This window comes from Mustelus asterias, chromosome 27, assembly GCF_964213995.1.
Source record: "Mustelus asterias chromosome 27, sMusAst1.hap1.1, whole genome shotgun sequence".
In the NCBI taxonomy this organism is placed as follows: Eukaryota; Metazoa; Chordata; class Chondrichthyes; order Carcharhiniformes; family Triakidae; genus Mustelus; species Mustelus asterias.
Genome location: NC_135827.1, coordinates 14,426,643 through 14,451,196, shown reverse-complemented (window position 1 = coordinate 14,451,196; position 24,554 = coordinate 14,426,643). Strand labels below are relative to the sequence as shown.

Below are 24,554 nucleotides of genomic sequence, written 5' to 3'. Positions count from 1 at the left end.
GTGGGGCGGAGGGAGGGGTGGGGGGAGAGGAAAGGGAGGAGGGAGGCCAGATCATTCTCTGGTGGGGGGGGGGGGGGAGGCGGGTGGGGGGAGGAGGAGGGTCAGATGTATATCTGGCGGGGGTGGGGGGAGAGGAGGGAAGAGAGAGGCCAGATCATTCTCTGGTGGGGGGAGGAGGGAGGCCAGATCATTCTCTGGTGGGGGGCTGGGGGTAGGAGGAGGGAGGCCAGATTGTTCTCTGGTGGGCGGGTGGGGGGGGAGGAGGAGGGCCAGATGTATCTCTGGTGGCAGGGGGTGGTGAGGGGAGGAGGGAGGCCAGATCATTCTCTGGTGGGGGTGGGGGTGGGGGGGCAGGGGGAGGGGAGTCAGCTGCCATTCTGCGGGCGATCGGTGGGGGGGTGTAAGGGGGGGCAGGGGGTCACAATTGGTCTGGGTAGTGGGGCGGTGGATAAGAGGGACAATTATGTTGTGGGGTGGGGCGATGTCTGTGGGGGCCATCGCTCCCACTTTTCACTCCTGGGCTGCTTTTTGAGGTCTGGGAGCAATGTGACAGGGAGCGTTTTTCAATTTTTTTTTACTGCGCATGCGCAGTTGAAGGTTCCAACTGGAGCAGCAGCATTTCTGACGTGATAAGCCCCACCCACAGCACGATTCAGAGTCGCGATTTTTTTTTCAGTCTAAATGTGTGAGAACAGGTTTCCAAGTCGGATCTGAATTCCGCTCAGATTCAGCACTTAGAATCAAAATGGTAAAATCGCGCCCATAATCTGGGTTGACCTGACTAAACATCGATCTTTGTCTACAATATAACTGAATCCTTATCTGTGTTGTTAAAGAGCTGGATACAAGCAGTCTTCAACTACACATAAACAGTTGGCAGCTGTGACCATAAAACACTATTGTTGACCTTAAGAGAAAGCCTGTTTACCTTGCATTGTACTTTCAAAGAATATGATCAATTTCTAAGCTAAACCCAGAATTCCAAGCTGAGTTTTAAAATGTGGCCAAATTAGTTTAAGTTAGCTTTAAAGCGTAACACAATTAGTCACATAGGCAGAAATACCATAAAATGAAGCCTTTTAACTGGGGCAATCCAGTCTGGGATCCCACAGTCACACACAACAAGTTTCTCTTTTGACAGCATCAAAACTATAAGTTAATACATTAATAAATTAAATTTCAAAACCTCAGGGAAGGCAGCAGCCAATGTCTGTGCAGCAGATTCCCACAAACAGCAAAGTGAGAATAACCAGATAATCTGTCTGTGATGTTGATTGTGGGATAAATATCAATCAGGACACTGGGGAGAACCTACCTGCTTGTCTTCAAAAGATCCCATTGCCATGGGATCTTTTTCCATCAACTCAGACATCCCATCTGAAAGACGGCACCTCTGACAGTGCAGCACTCCCTCCCTCCCCAGGAATGAAGATCAGTTTCTCCGGGTCCGGTTTTCAATGGAAATTGGAATTGGTCATTTGGCAGATCAAATACAATTGGTTAGTTTGAACTGGACTGCAATGGCATAGGAATTCAACTTGGAGACTCAGAAGCTAAAGTGCTGAGTCTCAACTGCCGCTATACTTAAAAAAGGCAGTTGGTAAATGCATTGTCCAGTGTCACTTTGCAACATTCAGACCAGGAAGGTGGCAGGTTTGATCCTTGGATGGTTGAGTGCACTTATTGCGGAGGTGCTGCACTGCCAGAAGTGCCTTCTTTCGAATGATATGTTAAACTGATGCCGTATGCACTCTCAGTTATGGTAAGGTTATATAAGGCATTGGTAAGGCCGAATTTGGAGTATTGTGTACAGTTTTGGTCACCTAGTTACAGGAAGGATGTAAATAAGGTTGAAAGAGTGCAGAGAAGGTTCACAAGGATGTTGCCGGGACTTGAGAAGCTGAGTTACAGAGAGAGATTGAATAGGTTGGGACTTTATTCCCTGGAGCGTAGAAGATTAAGGGGAGATTTGATAGAGGTGTATAAGATTTTGATGGGTATAGATAGAGTGAATGCAAGCAGGCTTTTTCCGCTGAGGCTAGGGGAGAAAAAAACCAGAGGGCATGGGTTAAGGGTGAAAGGAGAAAAGTTTAAAGGGAATATTAGGGGGGGCTTCTTCACGCAGAGAGTGGTGGGAGTGTGGAATGAGCTGCCGGATAAAGTGGTAAATGCGGGGTCACTTTTAACATTTAAGAAAACCTTGGACGGGTTCATGGATGAGAGGGGTGTGGAGGGATATGGTCCAAGTGCAGGTCAGTGGGACTAGGCAAAAAAATGGTTCGGCACAGACAAGAAGGGCCAAAAGGCCTGTTTCTGAGCTGTAATTTTCTATGGTTCAGGCATATGCAAAGAATCTCAGGGCACTATCTTGAACAAAGGCATGGGGGTTCATTGAACATCATAGATCATAGAATCCCCACAGTGCAGAAGGAGGCTATTCGGCCTATCGAGTCTGCACCGACCATCCAACAGAGCATCCCACCCAGACCTTATCCCCATAGCCCCACATATTTACCCCACTAATCACCCAACCTATACACCCTGGGTCACTAAGGAGCAATTTAGCATGGCAATTTCCCTAACCTGCACATCTTTGGAATGTGGGAGGAAACCGGAGCACCCAGAGGAAACCCATGCAGACACGGGGAGAATGTGCAGATTCCGCACAGTCATCCAAGCTGGGAATTGAACCTCCCTGATGTCCTGGTTAATAGTTATCCCTCCACCGATATCACTAAAAACATTGTCTGTTCATCAGCTCGCCACTATTTATGGGATCTTGCTGTGTGCAAATTGACGGCTGTGTTTCTTAGAGTGCACTTGTGTTGATACTTCAAGAGTACTTTGTTGGTTTGAAAGCACTTTGGGACTTCCTGAAGTTGTGAAAAGTGCTTTTTAAATGCATTTCTTTTTTCAGATTGGATTGTGTTGATGACATGATCTAATTGAACAGAGGAACAGGCTCGGGGGGGAGTTGAATGGCCTACTTCTGTTCCTATGTTACAGTCGGATCTAGGGAGGGGAAAAGCCAATTAGTTCTTTGTTCTGTTCAGCAGGCTAGGTCCTGAGATCCAGAATTCCCTCCCTAAACCTCTCCACCTCTTTCTCTCTTCCTTCAAGATATTTGTTAAAAACCACCACTTGGGCCAGGCCTTTGGTCATCTCTCCTTGTGTGGTTTGGTGTAAATTCTGATCGCTATCTTTGCTTGGAGTATTTTAGAGTGTTAGAGTCACTATATTGTTGCAAGTTGATATTTGTATTTGAAGCTCATTCTGATGAAAATGAACTATTTTTCTTTACAGGCACTTCACAGACATCTTGCCCTCGTTTCAAAGGCCTTTCTCGCCGCCCCACACGTATGGGTACATCTGCGGGCCTTCTGACTTGGAAACGGACACTGCGGACTATGATGATGAGGACGACGACTTAGACGTGGAGGTGGCCCGTATGAACTCTCACAGGTTCTTCCACAGACTCTGCCACACTCCAACTTCCAGCCTCAGCGAGTGCGAGAGCTCCCTCGCCGGGTCGTTGGCCAACGGCTGGGGCTCGGTCTCCGAGGACAATTTCACTAGTGCCCGCTGCAGCATGGTCAGCTCCTCGGACGGCTCCTTCCTCATGGATGCCAACTTTGCCCAGGCCCTTGCTGTGGCAGTTGACAGTTTCTGTTTCAGTCTGAAACACACAGAGACGGAGACTCCTTACACAGGTAAACCTCGGCAAGACGGGGCATTTCTTTTTATGAGGACAGAACGGGGCAATGGAATAAGAATTCCGGTCTCACCTTAGACTCATGGCACAGCCAGCAGTGGGGGCAAATGGACTAGGCACAGGCCAATGGGTGTCAGCCATGGTGCTGAGTGTTGCTGCTTTACCTCGCACCCAGAAGGTTGTGGATTCATGTCTCATTCCAGAGTTTAGGATCATATAATGCAGAAGAGGGAATTCAGCCCCTCTGTATCTGTGCTGGCCCTTTGAAAGAACTGATAATTAGTCCCAATCCCTGCTCTTTCCCCCAACCCCTGTAAATCAGTCTGTTTTGACCATCTAATCTAATTCACTTCTCGGAAGTTACTATTGAGTCGGCCTTCACTGTTCTTGGAGTGAGTGAGCCCCCGATGAAAACAATTCCTGTTTACAGAAAAATAATTCTCATCTCCCCACCAGTTCTTTTGTCAAGTATCTTAACTCTGTGTCCTCAGGTTGATGACCTTCCTGCCAGTAGAATCAGTGGTGACCATAGAATTATTACAGTGCAGAAGGAGGCCATTCGGCCCATTGAGTCTGCACTGACTCTCCGAAAGAGCAACTTACCCAGGTTCAGAGAAATTGGTCAGTTTTCTCCCCAGATTTTACCACGTTCTGCCAAAAGAATTCAAGAGGGCGTGTTTAATTCAGGGTGGCGGAGCCTCAACACCAGCAAAAACCGGCTGCAGTGAGACCAGGGCACCATCTTTAAAGAATACCCTGATCAGAACAGCAATAAACCTTCCCCCTGCACCCCCCCCCCCTCCCCACAACGCAACCCACCACGGAGGTCTCAGGAGCTCCCCCGCCACCCACCCCTCCCTCCATCGGACCCGGCTTCATCTCAGTCCACCCCCCGCCCCCCCTCCACAGTCATTGGCCCCTCGCCCCACCGATCATTAATTCCTTCTCTTCTTCCCCCCTCCCTCCCTTGCACAGTTGGAACCAGCACCCACCTCCCCCTCCCCCAACCCCAAACAGCCATCAGCAGTATCCCCAGCTCCCCCGACCGCTCCGGCCATCACCAAATATAAATGAATCCACACCCCCACCCCCTTGAGACTTCCATTGGAGGCAGCCCATTTCCATTGGTTGGCATTACCAGAATGGCATGGACATAGTGCCAATCTGTGCCAAGGAGCAACCTGGCAGTGGCAATCTGTGCCACGGGGCAGTGCCAGAATGGCCACTGCCTGGCCATGTCACTCGCTCCTGTGGACTATGCTCACCTTCATGTACTCGGGTGGGATCCCCACGCCACGTTTACTTCTGGGTCAACCTATCATAAATTGTGCCAATACGACGTCACCTTGGCGCAGTTTGAAAATGCAGGCTAGTTGTCCACATCTGGTGAGTGGGCGTGTCAATAATATTAAAATTTATTGAAATGCATGGGTGCGAATCTGATGATGTCACCGGTCAGGGGCGGGGAAGATATGAAATGGCGATCTTGCCGGTGAGATCTGCAACCCACAGATCTTGAGCCCCCACCGGCATTCCCGTAGATGGCGGGAGTGGGTTCCGGCATTCCCGTGGGCGGAGGGAGTGGGCTCTGGCATTCCCGTGGACAGGGGAGTGGGCTCCGGCATTCCCGTGGGTAGGGGAGTGGGCTCCGGGCATTCCTGTGGGCAGGAGAGTGGGCTCCGGCATTCCCGTGGGCGGAGGGAGTGGGCTCCGGCATTCCCGTGGACAGGGGAGTGGGCTCCGGCATTCCCGTGGGCGGAGGGAGTGAGCTCCGGCATTCCCATGGACAGGGGAGTGGGCTCTGGCATTCCCATGGGCGGAGGGAATGGGCTTCGGCATTCCCGTGGGCAGAGGGCGTGGGCTCCGGCATTCCCGTGGACAAGGGAGTGGGCTCCGGCATTCCTGTGGACAGGGGAGTGGGCTCCGGGCATTCCCATGGAAAGGGGAGTGGGCTCCGGGCATTCCCGTGGGCGGAGGGAGTGGGCTCCGGCATTCCCATGGACGTGGGTATGGGCTCCGGCATTCCCGTGGACAGGGGAGTGGGCTCCGGGCATTCCCATGGGCGGAGGGAGTGGGCTCTGGCATTCCCATGAGTGGGCTAAAAACCGCCCCCAAATTTGCTTCTTTTGCAAATCATTTTGAATCCGAGCCCTCTCGGTCTTGGTCACTTTATGAGCAGGAACAGTTTCTCCCTGCCTACTCTGTCCAGCCCCCTCATGATTTTGAACATCTCTATCAAATCTCCTCTTAATCTTCTCCTCTCCAAGGAGAACAATCCCAACCTCCCCAGTCTATCCTCGTCGCTGAAGTTTCTCATCTCTGGAATCGTTCTTGTAAATCAATCCCCATGTTTTGCCATGAGCTCCACAGCTTTGAGTTTCCTTGACAGCCTTTCCTGTGGAACTTTGCGGCAAGCCTTTTGGAAATTGAGGGGGAGTTAACCACTGTCCAATTGGGTCGTCACTTCCCCAGAGAGGTTTGGTTGCTGTGCAACATCATTGTGTAAATTCCTGATGCAGATTCGTACAGGAAGAGCCATTCACTCGTGTGTGTGTGTGTGTGTGTGTGCGCGCGTCCGTCCGTCCGTCCGTCCGTCCCTCCCTCCCTCCCTCCCTCCCTCCCTCCCTCCCTCCCCGCAACCCCACATTGTACCCTCCTAATCCCCCTGACATTAGGGGGCAATTTATCATGGCCAATCAACCTAACCCGCTCATCTAAGAGTTGTAGCCCAATACTGACCCCTGGGTGACAACTTTCTTCTGGTTTGATCCTTGGTTTGCTGCTCTGCCCCAAGCTTTCTGGCTCTCCTTTGCGATTAGGAGTCTGCAACTCTTGATTTAGCTAAAGTTTGCAAAGCAACCTCCAGGAAACAAGCGGCCATCTCAGCTGTAGGGGCTGGCATTGCAGGATTTCCCTTAACAAGAGCCCTTTCTAAGAGGCCTTTAGTGATTTTGTTTCCCTTTATTGTTTCCTGGGATGTGGGCATCACTGCCAAAGCCAGCATTTGTTGCATGTTTCGAATTGGCTTGAAACTGAACATTTCAGAACATTGCAGTGGGTCTGGCGTCACGTGTAGGCCGGACTGGATAAGGACGACCAATTTCCTTCTCTTAAAGGACATTAATGAACCAATTGGGTCTTTCCGACAATCGACGACAGTTACCATCAATGACACCAGCTTTATATTCCAGATTTTATTAATTGAATTCAAATTGCACCAGCCTCTGGATTGCGAATCCAGCGATGTTACTATTGAACCACTGTTTCCCCTAATTGATTGTTCCAGGTAGCACCCACCACAGTGACTGGCTCATTGCACCACCTTGGCCAACTGGCCTGTTGCCTGGCAACCTGTCATAACCAGGAACCACCTCCCACCTGCCCTCAGTGCTGAGAGGGCAGAATTGTCCATCTGCACAGCACTGATGTGGAGATGCTGGCATTGGACTGGGATGGGGTGGGGAGAGCTCCACTCGCCTTCCAAATAAACCTGTTAGACTTTAACCTGATGTTGGGAGACTTCTTACTGTGCACAACATTGGTTAGATACAGAGGAAAGGCTGCTCTACAGTGACCCTCTCACCACCCAGGGCATGTGCAGAAAGAGCGGGTCATGTCCTGAATAAAACTCCCTCTACACTGTACCTAGCAAACACACCCAGAACAGGATGGGTGTTGCTTTGATAAGGAATAAAGCTGCTTTGCACTGTCCCATCTGGCAGCTCAGGTATAGCACAGAGGCTAGCAGTGTATGCTTTTTGTCCAGTGCGATTTATACTGACACTATAATAAACAGGGTAGACAGGGGCCGCTGCACCAGTCCACTGCAGGAGGTTACTCCTGGATGATAAAACAGGTGGAAAAAAACATTTTAAATCTTGTGCAATCAGCACTATATTTGGTGGGAAGTTTATTTTGCATTAACCACATGGCCTGATTAAAACGCCTATTTCCAATCGAGCTGGAATACGATGTGATGCTCTGCCAATGCTGCTATTCTTACTTCCCTATCTCTGCTGACAATTGTTCTGAATAATCCAAGCGTTTAGATGTTGCTATAAATAGCCCTACGATGATTTGAAGCGGTTTTAATACCTTACGTCGAGGCAATTTAATAAACCAGTGTCGTACTCGGCATTGAACATCAAATCCTCGTAAATGAATTGGTGTCTGGGAAGGGAGACTGTGTCTGGATGGAATGCTTCCATCGTAAATCCCTATCTCTGGCACAGAATCTCTTTGCTTTTACGGACTGTGCTGAAAATTTTCTTTCTGAGCAGGAAAGAGGGAAAAACTTGCATTTATATAACGCCAGTCACCACATCCACAACGCTGCAAAGTGTTCTGCAGCCAGTGAAATTCCTTTGTAGTGTAGGCGTTGTAGGAACAGTGGCAGTATATTTCACACGGCAAACTCCCACAAACAACAACCAGTAAGTGACCAGATCATCAGTTTTAACAATGTTGGCTGAAGGGTAAATATTGACCAGCTAGTTGGAAAATTCCCCTGCACTTTGCTGAATAAAATGATGGAGTTTTTTTAAACCTCTTCATTTGAGGAGCTGACTTCAGTGTCCCACCAGCACTCCCTGCACTCGAGTATTAGCCTAGACGATGGGCGGGATTTTCCAACCGCCCTCGCCCCAAAACCGAAAAATCTCGCCCAATGTCAACAGATCGTTACATTATCTGGCCCCACCCGCTACAATTCCAATGGCGGGCAGGATGGGAAAGCTCCCCTGGATGTGTTCAAATCTCGTGGCGGGGGGAGGAGCGGGGGGTGATGGAAGTGTCATCCCATTGAGCCAATGTAAACCTGTCATCCCGGCAATTTTATTTGCAGAGGTTTCTAGAGCTGTACAGTGTGGGGAAGTGGCTGGAGTGTCGTCTGTGCTTCTCAGTTCCATCTAGCACAGATAATCGGGACAAAGGTCTTTCTAATGAAAAACGGGCTCAGTTGCTAGCGCACCCGCCTCTGGATTAGACAATTATTTCTTCAATACGCTACCAGGAGTTTGAGTTCATTAAACCATGATGACACTCCAGTGCAACACAATTGGTGGGTGGGAAATGAAATGGCCCTTCTTCAGGTGAGAAACCTGGTCCACCTATTCAGCTGGATGTTCTGGAAGAATTGAACACCGTGGAAGCTGAGGTCATCTAAATGCCTGCCAATAATGCTACACCTCGCTCCCAACTATTCTGCGCTCAAGCTGCTTGCTTGGAACTCTCATTTTGTAGTCCTCTCACCTCCGAGTTAGAGGGCCATGGGTTTGAGTCTCACTCCAGAGTTTGAGCACAACAATCTAAGCTAACACTTCAGTGCAATGCTGGGGGAGTGCTGCATTGTCAGAGGTGTTGACTATCGGATGAGGCCTCAAACCAAGGCCCTGTCTTCTCTCTCAGGTGGATGGGAAAGATCCCATGTCATTATTTCAAGAAAGAGCCGGTGAGTTATCCCAGTGCCCTGGCCAACATTTATTCCTCAATCAACATCACAAAGAACAAATCATATCTGGTGATGATCATATTGCTGTTTGTGGGAGCTTGCTGTGTGTAAATTGGCTGCCATGTTTCCTATGTTACAAGAGTGACTATACTTCAAAAGTATTTCATTGACTGTAAAGCACTTTGTGATGCCTGATTGTTGTGAAAGGCCATCGATGCCCACATTCCATGAATGAATAAAAAACGTATGAACCAGACCTTTTGCAACCCAAGTGTCCTCCTCAACCTGCTGCTAAGTTTCTAACTCCATAGTCTTGAGATCACATCCTTCTACATTCACATCATCACCAATTTCACGAAAGCAAAATATTACAGATGCTGGAAATCAGAAATAAAAAGAGAAAATAATGGACATACCCTGCCGGTTTGCAGTATCTGTGGTGAGAAATAAAGTTAACACTTCAGGTTGATGTTGATTCTATATCAGAACATTTTCTGTTTTTATTGCCCACGAAGTCACTGGTGATTAAAACATCCAAAGTAGGAACAGAAGTCGGCTATGCGGTCCCTTGATCCTGCTCTGGAGTTCAATAAGATCATGTCTGATCTGTTTACGTTCAGTTCTCGATTCCCATCTACCCCCGCTAACCTTTGACTCCTTTGTCTAACAAGAAGCTATCTACCTCCATCTTCAAAGTATTCTGAGGCAGTGAGTTCCAAAATTTCACAACTCTCTGAAAGAAAAAACAATCTCCTCATCTCTGTCCTTTAAGGGTGACCTTTAATTTTAAAACAGTGTCCCGAAGTTCTGGACTCACCCACAAGAGAGAGCATCTTTTCCACATCTACTTTGTCAATACGGTTAGGGGAATAGGGCCTGGGTGGGATGTGGTCGGTACAGACTCGATGGGCCCAATGGCCACCTCCTGTGCTGTAGGGATTCTATGAATACCACTCAGGATCTTATTTACTTCGATCAAGTCGTCCCTCACTCTTCTAAACCCCAGTGGAAACAAGCCCAGCTTTTCCAACCTTTCCTCATTGGACAATCTGCTCAGTTCAGATCTCAATCTCGTAAACCTCCACTGAACCATCTCCAATGCGTTTACATCCTTCCTTAAATAAGGAGACCAAAACTGCATACACTATTCAAGATGCAGTCTCACCAAAGCCCTATATAACTGAAGTGTAGCATCCTTACTTCTATGTTCAATTCCTCTCATAATAAAGGATAACATTCCATTAGCCCTCTTGATTACATACTGCACCTGCATACTAGCTTTTTGTGACTCATGTACGAGAGCATCTAGATCCCTCCCCACCTGCAGTTCTCCATTTAAGTAATACTCTGCTTTCTGTAGATAGATTCTTGGGTCACTGTCTGCGTTGAGTTTGTACATTCTCCCCATGTCTGTGTGGGTTTCCTCCAGGTGCTCCGGTTTCCTCCCACAGTCCAAAGATGTGCGGGTAAGGTGGATTGGCCATGCTAAATTGCCCCTTAGTGTCAGGGGGACTAGCTAGGGTAAATGCATGGGGTTATGGGATTAAGGCATGGTGGGATTGTGGTTGGTGCAGATTTGATGGGCCAAATGGCCTCCTTCTGCACTGTAGGATTCTATGATTCTGCCAAAGTGAACAACTTCACACTTTCCCACATTATACTCCATCTGGATTTTTGTCCACTCATTCAATCTATCTGTATCCATCTGCACATTCAGTATGTCTTCTTCACAGCATACCTGTTGACCAATCTTTGTGTTATCTACATATTTAGCTGCCACGCCTTCACTCCCCTCATCTAAGTCACTGATATAAATTGTAAAAGGTTGAAACCCCAGCACAGACCCCTGTGGGACTCCACTTGACACACCCTGCCAATCAGATCCATTTATGCATACTCTGTTTTCTGCCAACCATCACTCTTCTATCCATGCCAACAGGTTACCCCATACCCCAACTCACTGCCACTTCTCTTCCAGGAATGCCCACCCTGAAGAAGTACTGCTCTTCTCGCCAACAGAATCTTCAGATGATTTGCTCTACCCCACCTTGACCCCTTTGTTTTCATTCTATTTTATTTACTTTTTTACTGCCCTCTACCTTTTATTTCTTCGTCTTTCTTCATTTTTCTTTCCCCCTACTTTATCCCCTTTCCCTTACCTTTTTCCCCCTTTGCTTCCGCTTTTCTAAATTTTACCTCTCTCCCATCCATTCCCCCCTCCCCTCGCCACCAAACATCTTCATCTGTCACAGCTTACCCTCTCATTTTAGTTTCTTGGCCGTTTGGCCATTCACACCCTTTATTCTCTCTATGGGCTGCCATTAGCAGTCTTTTCCCCTGGTTTCTGTGGCTATGACTCATCTTTAATTCCCCCTCCCTGCAGTATAAATATCTCCCTCTTTCTATGCCTTTTAGCTTTGACAAAGGGTCATCTGGACTCGAAACGTCAGCTCTTTTCTCTCCTTAAAGATGCTGCCAGACCGGCTGAGATTTTCCAGCATTTTCTCTTTGGTTACTTACCCCATGCACCATGACCTTTTATTTTCTGCAATAACCTTTGATGTGACACCTTATCAAATGCCTTCTGGAAATCCAGGTACAGCACATCCACAGGCTCTCCACTATTCACAGCACTTGTTACACCTTCAAAGAACTCTGGTAAACTTATTAAATGTGATTTCCCTTTCGTAAACCATGCTGACTTTTCCCAATTACCTCGTGCTTGTCTAAATGCTCAGCTATAGCCTCTTTAATGACCGATTCTAACACCTTCCCATGGACTTTCTTGTGCCTGAGGTGAGAGTATCTACTTGAGAGCCCTGGTGAGGCAGAACGTGCTCTGTATGTTCAACCTGAGGCCTGACGAGAAAAAGATCTAGACCCAGGATTGGTTTTGATATGTGTTTAACACACTTCAGTCAGGGCACAGTCTTGTATATGACTGTCAAAATGTGAGAGGTGTTTGAGGTGAACTTTATGATCAATAAGTGTGACAGACTGTTAGCTATTCTGCAATATGTGGCGACCCAGTGTCAGGCAGCAAAATAGATGTTATTTTTAAACTATTTTGCCAATATAAGTGATTGGCTCTCCCACTGAATAATATTTAGTCTGTCTCTCCAATCTCCCGCGATCTTTATCCTTAATATCACACAGTCCAACTTGCGTGTTCTGCTTGTGATGTTCCCCATCCTGCGTGTTCTGTGTGTGATGCTTCCTATCCCGTGTATTCTGTCTGACGCTTCCCATCCCACATGTCCTGCATGTGACACTCCCCAACTCATGTGTCCTACATGTGACCCTCCCCCTCCACGTGTTCTGAGTGTGATGCTTCCTATTCTGTGTGTTCTGTCAGACGCTCCCCGTCCCACATGTCCTGCATGTGACACTCCCCAACTCATGTGTCCTACATGTGACACTCCCCATCCCACATGTTCTGCATGCGGTGCTCCCCATCCCATGTGCTCGCTTGGGTGACGCTTCCCATCCCATGTCATCTGTGTGTCTTGTATGTTCAGGGTCTGATGCTTCCTATCTCATGCGTCCTCCGTGTGTCATTTCTCCATCCCGCGTGTTCAGTATTGGTCATTCCCCATCTTGGATTGGGCTGGCCTCTGGCTGAACCAGACACCGGATGAACCTCGGTGGAATTCCAGGCCTTGCTCGGGAAGAGTGTTAGCTTTGTACAAGTGATTATAGATCAGCACGGTCTTTGGTCTCTCCAAATGCTCCTAGCTTTCCCTCTAGTGCCTGGATGTATACACTACGTTGTTGATGGGGAACCATTCGATTGCAGTTGCCTGTACATGGACTGCATGGGACACATGTCACAATGATAAACACCTATTCTCCTGACCTTTGTGGCGGGCCTGTTTTCTGAGTGCTGCACTACATGGATTAAATGAAACGTAAAGTCCTGTTTTATTGGATTGCTTGTCTGTTCATTTACTGGGTAATTGTAAAATGCATTTAAATTGGGGTCAGTTTTTATTGGGTTTTTTCTGTCTCTGAGGCTGTGATATTTATGGCTTGGTCCAGAATCCCGAGCTGTAGGAATGCTGATTGGGCAGAAGACACCACTTCAATTAATTAATCTGCCTCTGTATCCTAAATCTGTAAGAAGTTTAACAACACCAGGTTAAAGTCCAACAGGTTTATTTGGTAGCAAAAGCCACACAAGCTTTCGAGGCTCTGAGCCCCTTCTTCAGGAAGGGGCTCAGAGCCTCGAAAGCTTGTGTGGCTTTTGCTACCAAATAAACCTGTTGGACTTTAACCTGGTGTTGTTAAACTTCTTACTGTGTTTACCCCAGTCCAACGCCGGCATCTCCACATCATGACCTAAATCTGTCCCATCTTATTCAACTTTATCGTTGAAGAAAGTGATGATACAATTCTCACAGGAGTCGTGCCTGCTTCAAGCCACTCTGTCTGGTTTGCAGGAATAGTTTTACAATTAAAACGCCATTGAGTGGAGGGAGGACTCCTTAGCTTCCCCGAGGCCTCCCTGTGCCCTTCCTCAAGCAGCCCAGTGCTGGATCAGATAGAGAAGAGATTCCTCACTTCTACTGTTCTCTAATCTGAGCCCAGGGAGCATTTCAGATGCTGAGATTGGCTTTTAGAGCAGCTGAATAAAGGCAGTCGTAGCGTGGGTCTCCCACCCCGGCTAAACATCTAAGAGATCGTGCTGTCCGTGTCGGATGAGAATAGGCTTGTGCTTTAGCTGTGATGCCCTTCACAGGACATTCATCAGCTGAAGCTACCCGGGCTCGTACTTGGTGAATAGCCGCTTTCTGCATAGATACAAGAGGACGAGGCTGGTAAAGGAGGGGGATAATTGGGAGAAATCAGTGTTGTGACACACAATGAGGTTGGTGCATTAGTGTAACTGTCCCACGAGCCACAGGTAATCTGGCAAACTATGAAAAACCATAAGCCACAAATGTTTACAAATTTGTTTACTGTTACTTTCTCGATCTCTTTTTCTCCCTCCCATCTCCTCTCTCTCTATCTCTCTGTCTTTTTATCTCTCTCCCTGTCTCTCTATTTCTCTGTCTCCTCTGTGTGTCTCTCTCTCTTTTTGTCTCTCTCTCTATCTCTGTCTCTTTGACTCTCTGCTTCTCTCCTTTTGTGTCTCTGACTCTTTTTTTCTCTATTTCTCTGTCTCCTCTGTCTTTGTGCCTCTTTCTCCTTTTATGTCTTCAGTCTCTCTCTATTTCTCATCTCTCCGTCTGTCTCCTCTGCCTCTCTTTCTCATTTTGTGTCTTTGACTCTTTCTCTCTGTCTCCTCTGTCTCTGCCTTTTTCTCCCTTTATGTCTTTAGTCTCTCTCTCTATTTCTCATATCTCCCTCTGTCTCGCTGCCTCTCTCATTTTGTGTCTTTGACTCTCTGTCTGTCTCTATTTCTTTGCCTCTTTCTCCTTTTGTGTATTGGTCTTTCTCTCTCTGTGTTTCTCTCTATTTCTCTGTCTCTGTATATTTGCCTGTTTCTCTCTTTGGCTCTCTCTTCGGTTCTCTCTTCCTGTCGTCAGTGTACCTCACGCACACGCACACAATATATTAACAATGCAAGTATTTTTAGCAACAGGAAGTGGCCAGAAGGCACAGGCAACCTCTTGATGATAGATCTAACCATTCCTGTCTTCAGAAATACTTCTGACTGTCTCTTGTACCATTTGTACTGTGCACCATTAGCCTTCTGGGGTTCCAATTCAGCTAACCTCTGGATATTTAGCATGATACTAGAATTTAAATCTTTTGCTGTACCTTTTGGCTTTCTCTTAATTTATTGCATCTTTGTTTTATTGCTTTAGTTTTCGATACATGTTGAGTTCTATGATTTAAATGAGATTGATTTGCAGGATTATGACTCATTTATTTCTCTAATTCCAGCTCTGTCTACGACTTCCTCTCTGTCCACTGCCTTCCCTGATGCCGTTGGTTCCCACAATCCCTCAGAAGGGTCAGAGGTCATGAGTGGCTGTCCGGAATCTGAACCAGGTCGGATCTGGGATTGGAACATGTCCTGGGCTGATGAGATAGAAGACAAAATCACACGGAAAATGGGAATTGCAGCTAAGAACCTGACAATTACTGGAAAGGACTCCAACGGACCCTTCAACGAGCTCTCAGAGCAACAGCCCCAGGCCAAGTACAACACCGGTACAATCAATTCACTAACAAAACCTAATTCACTTAGTTTAGGTTGGGTGTGCTCAGAAAACACAGAGGGCACCATCTAGGGAAGGGTAACAAGGGTTCAAATGGAGTTAAACACTAAGATAATGGCAAAGTAAGGGGTGGCACAGAGGTTAGCACTGCTGCCTCATAGCGCCAGGGACCCGGGTTCAATTCCCGACTTGGGTCACTGTCTGTGCAGAGTCTGCACATTCACCCCGTGTCTGCGTGGCTTTCCTCCAGGTGCTCCAGTTTCCTCCCACAGTCTGAAAGACGTGCTGGTTAGATGCATTGGTCATGCTAAATTTTTCCTCCGTGTACCCAAACAGGCGCCAGAGAGTGACAACTAAGGGATTTTCACAGTAACTTCATTGCAGTGTTAATGTAAGCCTACGAGTGACACATAAATAAAATACTGCGGATGCTGGAATCTGAAACAAAAACAGAAAATGCTGGAAATACTTAGCAGGTATTCTGTCCACAACTTTCGCTGCCTCGGCAAAGCAGCCAGCATAATTAAGGACCCCATGCACCCCGGACATTCTCTTTTCTGCCTTCTTCCTTCGGGGAAAAAGATACAGAAGTCTGAGGTCACGTACCAACCGACTCAAGAACAGCTTCTTCCTTGCTGCTGTCAGACTTTTGAATGGACTTACCTGCATTAAGTTAACCTTTCTCTACACCCTAGCTATGACTGTAACACTACATTCTGCACTCTCTCCTTTCCTTCTCTATGAACGGTATGCTTTGTCTGTATAGCGCGCAAGAAACAATACTTTTCACTGTATGTTAATACATGTGACAATAATAAATCAAATCAAATCAAAATTAAGCCTGATAGCACCTGTGGAGAGAGAATAGAGCCAACATTCTGAGTCTGGATGACCCAGCTCTGACGAAGGATGACACAGCGTTTAAATAAAATTAAATCCAGCATTTTCTGTTTTTGTTTAAATTGAGTTTGATCTTACTGAATCTCACTAGTGCGTTTGACCAATGGCACAAATCAGACAGCCTCGTGCCAGCAGGCTGCTCCATCTTAGCATTGAGGATGAGGGCCCTACCATAGCTAAAGCAGAAGGTGGCGACCCTATCTGCCACCCAGCACCCAGTTTGTAAATACATTCATGTAAAAAATAAGCAGGACAAGGAAGGTTGAGATCTTTGTCAGGCCTTGGAGCAGCACTGTCTTGGCATTCATACTCATGGCTGACTGATAGCTAGGAGCAGACATTAACCCGGATTACCGATTCAATATCGTGCACCATTATATACAAAGATGGAATGACCCCTCTTTCATTGAAAAGTGGCAAAGTGTTGGGCATCACCAAGATTGAAAAGTGGAGCATTGGGTCCATTCAGTCCTTTGAACAGACGAGGGGCAGCACTGGTATGGGGTTTTAAAATTAATTTCTTTCATTGAACAGGACTTAAGAAAATTAACATGATAGAAGTGGAAAGAAAAAGCAAACTGGGACACTGGCTGCCAAGCCAGTCCCTGAACTGAGCTTGAACAGGATCTTGAAACTGAACTGAAAACACACACTAAAATCCAATATATCTCAACTCTTGTCTCGTTATTGTAAGTGTCCTTTGCTGGCTGTCTCTGTTTAGGAAAACAATCCTTGCAGCTGCAGTTATAAAAGGCTTGTTTTGCCTACATTGTGTATTCTTCAGGAATGCAGTCAATTTTTAACTAACCCAGCATGCCTTCTGAGTTTTAAAATGCAGTCAAGTTAGCAGCGTTAGTTAACCCCTACAGTCTAGCATTGAAATGTAATTGCATGGGCAGAAATGTCCTAAAATGAAGTATTTGCAAAGATGAAGGCTTTGCATAGACTGAAGCAAACAGGGCTAAGCGTATATAGAACAGTACAGCACAGAACAGGCCCTTCGGCCCACAATGTTGTGCCGAGCTTTATCTGAAACCAAGATCAAGCTATCCCACTCCCTATCATCCTGGTGTGCTCCATGTGCCTATCCAATAACCGCTTAAATGTTCCTAAAGTGTCTGACTCCACTATCACTGCAGGCAGTCCATTCCACATCCCAACCACTCTCTGCGTAAAGAACCTACCTCTGATATCCTTCCTGTATCTCCCACCATGAACCCTATAGTTATGCCCCCTTGTAATAGCTCCATCCACCCGAGGAAATAGTCTTTGAACGTTCACTCTATCTATCCCCTTCATCATTTTATAAACCTCTATTAAGTCTCCCCTCAGCCTCCTTCGCTCCAGAGAGAACAGCCCTAGCTCCCTCAACCTTTCCTCATAAGACCAACCCTCCAAACCAGGCAGCATCCTGGTAAATCTCCTCTGCCCTCTTACCAGCGCTTCCACATCCTTCTTATAGTGAGGTGACCAGAACTGCACACAATATTCCAAATGTGGTCTCACCATACATAGGATCTCTCAAGGAGGATAGAAACTCCGGTAAATGAATAACTAGATGGAGGCAACAATTGAGATTATATTTGCTTTTTTTTAAGTGCATTTTTAGGAAGTCACATTCACAATTTTCTCAACTGCTTTTGGAAAGATTAAACAAATCCAGTGCAATAAAAAAAATCATTGGTTGATTGGCATCCAATATCATGAAGAACCTGACCAACTGGTAGTGATGTGGGCATTTATTGCCCATCCTTTATTGCCTTCTTGAAACACTGTAGTCCCTGGGGCGTAGGTACATCCACAGTGCTGTTAGGGAGGAAGTTTCAGGATTCTGACCCAGTGACAGTGAAGGAACAGCGAAATATTTCCAAGTCAGGATAGGGAGTGGCTTGGAGAGGATCTTTCAGGTGGTGGTGTTCCCATGTGTCTGCTGCCCTTGACCTTCTAGATGGTAGTGGCTGTGGGTTTGGAAGGAGCCTCGGTGAATTCTATCTGACAGAAAAGCTCAACAAAAGCACCTCGTTGACTCTGAAATGTTACACCTTCTTCACTGCCAAAACTATCAGCTGGGAGGAGAGTACTTTAGGTTAAAGGCCCTTAAACCTATAATTCTCTTAACACCAAGTATTACAAGATATGAGTTAGGTTGAGTTTATGAATAATATTGTAATGCAATGCAACTTGATTTGATTTATTATTGTCGCATGTATTAGTATAGAGTGAAAAGTATTATTTCTTGCTATACAGACAAAGCATACCATTCATAGAGAAGGAAAGGAGAGAGTGCAGAGTGTAGTGTTACAGTCATAGCCAGGATGAAGAGACCAACACTTTTCTTCTACCTTTCGCTCTTTGCCCTACCAGTTTAGTATTCAATTTTTATAAGTTTGACACCTCTCCGAAATGCTCAGATCGGAATTCGACAAGGCAAATTGGTACACTTAAGTTAGCTCAGCTGGATGTCAATGCAGTTAACTCTGTCTTTCAGAAATTCTTCACTATGAAATATTGCAGCACACTGGCGCAGTTGTTAGCACTGCTGCCTCTCAGCGTCAGGGACCCGGGTTCAATTCCCGCCTCAGGTGACTGTGTTGAGTCTGCACGTTCTCCCTGTGTCTGTGTGGGTTTCCTCCAGGTGCTCCGGTTTCCTCCTAGATATGCGGGTTAGGTGGATTGACCTTTCTAAATTGCCTCTTCGTGCCCAAAGATGTGTAGGTTAGGCGGATTAGCGGGGTAAAGGAGTGAGGTTACAGAGATAGGGCGGAGGGTGGGCCTGGATAAGATGTTCTGTCAGAGAGTTGGCGCGGACACAATGGGCTGAATGGCCTACTTCTGCACTGTCGGGATTCTATGATTCTATTCAGTTCTATGCATACATTTCTTTTCTGTGGAAGACTGAATGACAAGTGTGATTTGAAGTGGCCATAATACAATGTAGATTGGAGCTGATTTTAGCTGAGTTTCATTGGCTGAATTACCCAGTGCCAGTTCACAATGGAAACTTTGGTTCAGATAATTCAGCTGAAATAATCTTTATTGATTTCTGCTGCACTTGGAGAACGCACTTCCCTTGCATTAATAAATGGGTTCTGAGAATGGGAAAAGATGATGACAAGTATGATATTGATTTTTCTCAGAACTACTAATGGATACAGCCACAGTGAGTTATGTAGACCCTTGTCAGGAATGCATTAATGAGAAGGCAAGAAAGAAGCTGCATTTGTATAGCACCTTTCAGGACCTAGAAACCCTACAGTGCAGGAAGAGGCCATTCGGCCCATCGAGTCTGCATCGACCACAATCCCACCCAGGTCCTACCCCCATATCCCTACATATTTTACCCGCTAATCCCTCAAACCTAGACATCTCAGGACACTAAGGGGCAATTTTAGCATGGTCAATCAACCTAACCTGCACACCTTTGGACTGTGGGAGGAAACCGCAGCACCCGGAGGAAACCCACACAGACACGAGGAGAATGTGCAAACTCCACACAGACAGTGACCCGAGCCGGGAATCGAACCCAGGTCCCTGGAGCTGTGAAGCAGCAGTGCTAACCACTGTGCTACCGTGCTGACCTTGGGATGTCCTAAATGCATCACTTTAAGACTTGGGTCACTGGGTCATCTAATTTGCAGAGTTGTGGCTGTGATTTAAACTTTACCCAAATACCAGTACCGCAGTCCCTCAGAATGCATAAAACCTCCTTGCAGTTCCTATCGAAGGTTACAGAGGAACAAGGTAGCTGGATACTGCGGCTACTAATGGGACCATGATCCAACTGAAACTGGGGGAAGAGGGGAGAAAATTGAGGCCAAAGAACATACCACACGCATTGCAACTTTCTGTCGGAGGATGCATTTTAATTGGGATTGGAGGAACTTTAAGCTACCGGAGTTAAATCCAATTTTGACTTCTGTTTTCCAGACGCACACAACTCCAAATCGGAAATCCCGGTGAACCCTGCCCTCAGTGCAGTGCATGTATCTTTCGCAACAGTCGGAGCCCCGGTGCACAAGAGTTTTGCGGTTAGGAGGAAGGTGGAGAAAGTTGGATTGATGAACTTCCCAGCGGATGCCAACGGCCTCACTATGGTTAAGGTCTAAGGATATGAGCGGATTGGAACACCCGACCCATCCCTGTGTGCACAGAAATCGATGGATACCAAGGATCCAGATCCATGAGGAAAGGAGAGGAGGATGTTTATTGGGTGCAGACGTTCCGGCAGTCATTAATGGGCTGCATGGGCACTTCATCATCTTCAGTTCCACTTGGGACAGGGCTGCACTTGGCAAAATGGAGGATGGTTCTGTGTGTAGTCTGTGTAGTTTTTATAGGAAACTCGGTAGTTTTGAACCCCAAAGGGGTCGGAAAGCTATTTCTAAACTTGCAATCTATTCAAGATCCAGGGCTGCGTACAAAACGGGCAACTTGTGTACAGCCAGATATTAGAAACCAGTAACAGCCGGTTGGATTACTGACTGAATATAGACATTGGCTTGTAGATTGAGTAGATGAGCACCTGAGCTCTGAATGCGGGGAGGTGGGATTAAACTCAAAAGCAAGGCTATTGTTCTCAGAGTTTCTGAGTACGTGTACACAGACACCCTTGTATCAGCTTTTAACTTATCTCATTACTAATTAGTCTAACAGATGCATGTAAATAAAACTGACCTTGAAAACCAGTCTGGAGCGACAATAAAAACTCAACAAAAACATCAAGGAAGCCCAAAATGTCACTGAGATAAGATCATTGGAAACAATGGCCGTTGGAGAACAGCACACCAATATCCATTGCCTAGTACTGGTCGAGCAAGGAGAGAGATCAAAGCACATAAACAGCCTTGGTTGAAAAGAATCATCACTTAATATACTTAAGAGGCCCCTCTCCCTGAAGACCTAGTATAGGCAATACGTTACTTCATTCCCTGAGTCTAACTGTACTTATTATGTTCACGATAAACAAATGACATTTTAAAAAAAAGATGTGTGTCCATCATTGTGTGGCGACAAGAAGTATCTACTGAGAGTTGCGGAATGTATAAAAGGTTAACTCTATGTTTGAATCGCAGGGCTGCAAGTAAATCAGGCAACATCTGTACAAGTCAAGGATAGAGCTCAGTGAAGAATAACTGAACACAAGCATTATAATGTTCACTTTTCTTAATGATTGTTCTGAGTTTCTTGCCACCGTATTGCGTGTGTATATGTTCAGGATATCTTTGGTTTCCATGCCATTATTGTACTGTTAGGATGGGGTGTGATGTGAGAGTCTGCTGCCCTTTATATTATAGAATCCCTACCACGCAAATGAGGCCATTCAGCCCATCGAGTCTGCACCGACTCTCTGGCAGAATATCTTACCCAAGGCCTCTCTCCTGCCCTATTCCCATAACCCCACAACTTTCCCATGGCTAATCCATCTAACCTGAGGGGCAATTTAGCATGGCCAATCCACCTAAACTGCGCATTTTTGTACTGTGAGAGGAAACCGGAGCACCTGGAGGAAACCCACGCAGACACGGGGAGAATGTGCAAACTCCACACAGACAGTTGCCCAAGGCTGGAATTGAACCTGGATCCCTGGCACTGTGAAGCAGCAGTGCTAATCACTGTGCCACTGTGCTGCTCCATGCCCTTATATCAAGGACATTTAATACTTACCGATTTGCCTATACTACCTGGCGGATGAAGCAAGTGTCAAAGCGTCAAATGAAAACATTAGCCTACATATTTAGGGCGAGGTGGTGATGGTAGGGAATACAGTTACAGGAAGTAGGGGGCGGGGAAGGGAAATCCCAGGAATGTTGATGTCCAGTCAAATTTATCGGCAGAATCCAATTATCATTTCCTATCTTCCGTTTCCCTCCCAGTCGCTGGTTGGACTGATGGGCTGCCGGGTGGGAAAACTAACGGCAACTTGGTCATTGAATCCTAGAACCTCTACAGTGCAGAAGGAGGCCATTCGGCCCATCGAGTTTGCACTGATTCTCTGACAAGCATCTTATCCAGATCCTCTTCCCCCATCCTATCCCCGTAATCCTACACATTTACCATAGCTAATCAATCTAACCTACACAACTTGGGACACTAAGTGGTAATTTACCTTGGCCAATCCACCTGACCTGCACATCTTTGGAGTGTGGGAGGAAACCGGAGCACCCAGCGGAAACCCACGCAGACACAGGGAGAACGTGCAGACTCCACACAGAGAGTCACCCAAGCCAGGAATCGAACCTGGTTCCCTGGTGCTGTGAGGCAGCAGTGCTAACCACTGTGCCACCAATTGGTCATTGCGTTGTGGGAATGAAAGCCCACTAATCAGGAGGGAGGCCATTGTTGGGCTCTTGCTCCACCAGCTTTGCTCTCAAAACATATTTACCTTGTGGATTCCTGCCTCCCTTTTACCGCCAGGTGCCCAAGGAATACCTAATACCGCTTTGAATTGTCTCAATTAGCTGGCACCCTTAATGTGTTCTAATTAAGCAGCAACTTTGGCATTGACTTCAGTAGGAATGGCAAGTGGTTCACCCCATTTGCCCCATGTAAATGTTTGCCCATTGATAGGCTTTCATGATTCAAAACAACCTCTAAGCAAAATACTGCGGATGTTGGAAATCTGAAATAAAAACCAAAGATATTGGATAAACTCAGCAGGTCGGCAGCAACCGTGGCGAGAGAAACAGAGTTAACGTTTTGAGTCCATGTGACCTCTCCAGAACTGAAGAAGAGTCCGATTGGACTCAAAACAAGAACCGTTACATGTAACATACATTCCAAAGTGACATCATCATCAACATAGGATGTGAATTTTCCATCCTGCTACGCTGATCAAGTAGCATAGCGGGGAGTGAGATTTCTTGTCTCTTCCACTATTGCCGACTTGTTCTGCCAGCAAAATCAGCCTCGCACCGGGGAAGACCGTGAGGCTGATTTAAATATGTATCTACTGATTTTAATGTTGTTCGTGAGCCCAGGACATACTGGTCCAGGTTCACTTAGCTTCCCAACCTTGCCCATGGATATCCTCACCGGCGAGGGTCACCAATGGTCCCCACCAACGGGGACCAGATGTGATGGCCTCACTGGAGGGACCGGAGGCCATTGAATCCCCTGTGTGGTTGGGGGCACCGCGGGGCCCGAGGGGGTGGGGCCTTGGAAAGGGCGGGGCCTGAGGGGGTGGGATCTGACAAAGTGGAGCCAGATGCTGGGGCACGGGGGAGGTCGGTAGGAGGGGTGGGAAAGGGGGAATCTCTGCTTCGGGGGGTAGGGGCCGGTCAGTGGGACTGCCAATCGGGAGTTGAGGCTGGCGATCGGGGGTCGGGGCCGGCGATCGGGGAGGGCTGGTGAGTTGGGGGTTGGAGGAGGTGACCGAGGAGTGGCTGGCGATCCGGGGGGGATGGTGGCCGGCAATTGGGCGTTGGGGCCAGCGATTAGGGGTGTCTGTGTAGGGGTGGTGAGCAATGTTCGTGGGGGGGGAGGGGGGCTGCTGTTTGGCAGTAGTGTCAGACCTCCTAGTATACTTTGTGTATTTGTGCACAGTGTGCTGGAGATCAGGGCGCATGTGCACTAACTCCTGACCTCAGTTCTAAAAGGCTTAGTTTATCCTCAAACTATGACCCCTAGTTCTGGACTCCCCCACCAGTGGGAACATTCTTTCTGAATCTACTTTGTCTAACGCTGTTAGAATTTTATAAGTTTCTATGAGATCGCCTCTCACTCTTCTAAACTCTAGTGAATATAATCCTAACTGACTTAGTCTCTCCTCATATGACAGACCTGCCATCCCAGGAATCAGCCTGGCTAACCTTCCCTGCACTTCCACTGTAGCAAGGACATCCTTCTTCAGATAAGCACACCAAAACCTCACACAATACTCCAGGTGTGGCCTCACCAACGCCCTACGCAATTGCAGCAAAACATCCCTATTCCTATACTCGAAACCTCTCGCTATGAAGGCCAACATGCCATTTACCTTCTTTGCTGCCTGCTGTACCTGCAGGCAGTACATGGCGAAGAAGCTGGACCCCACTCACCTGAAGAAGGGGCTCAGAGCCTCGAAAGCTTGTGTGGCTTTTGCTACCAAATAAACCTGTTGGACTTTAACCTGGTGTTGTTAAACTTCTTACTGTGTTTACCCCAGTCCAACGCCGGCATCTCCACATCATGAAGAAGCTGGAACCAGAGGTTCAAACCTACTCCAGGAATTTGAACACACAATCTAAGCTGACACTCCAGTGCTGTACGGTGGGAATGCTGCACTGTCAGAGGTTCCGTCTTTCAGATGCAAGGTCAAACCAAAGCCCCATCTTCCCTCTGAGGTGGA

General features: G+C 47.1%; 1 protein-coding gene across 1 annotated transcript in view; it reads left to right on the top strand.

Moving 5' to 3' along the window:
- Positions 1–21,204, top strand: part of robo4 (roundabout, axon guidance receptor, homolog 4 (Drosophila)) — a 138,997-nt gene extending 117,793 nt beyond the window's left edge. The window contains exons 18-20 of the mRNA XM_078198846.1: positions 3,304–3,710; positions 15,051–15,320; positions 20,156–21,204. Coding sequence (XP_078054972.1) covers positions 3,304–3,710; positions 15,051–15,320; positions 20,156–20,334 — 856 coding nt within the window. The 3' untranslated portion in view covers positions 20,335–21,204. The remainder of the gene's footprint in view (positions 1–3,303; positions 3,711–15,050; positions 15,321–20,155) is intronic.
- Positions 21,205–24,554: the final 3,350 nt, after the last annotated feature.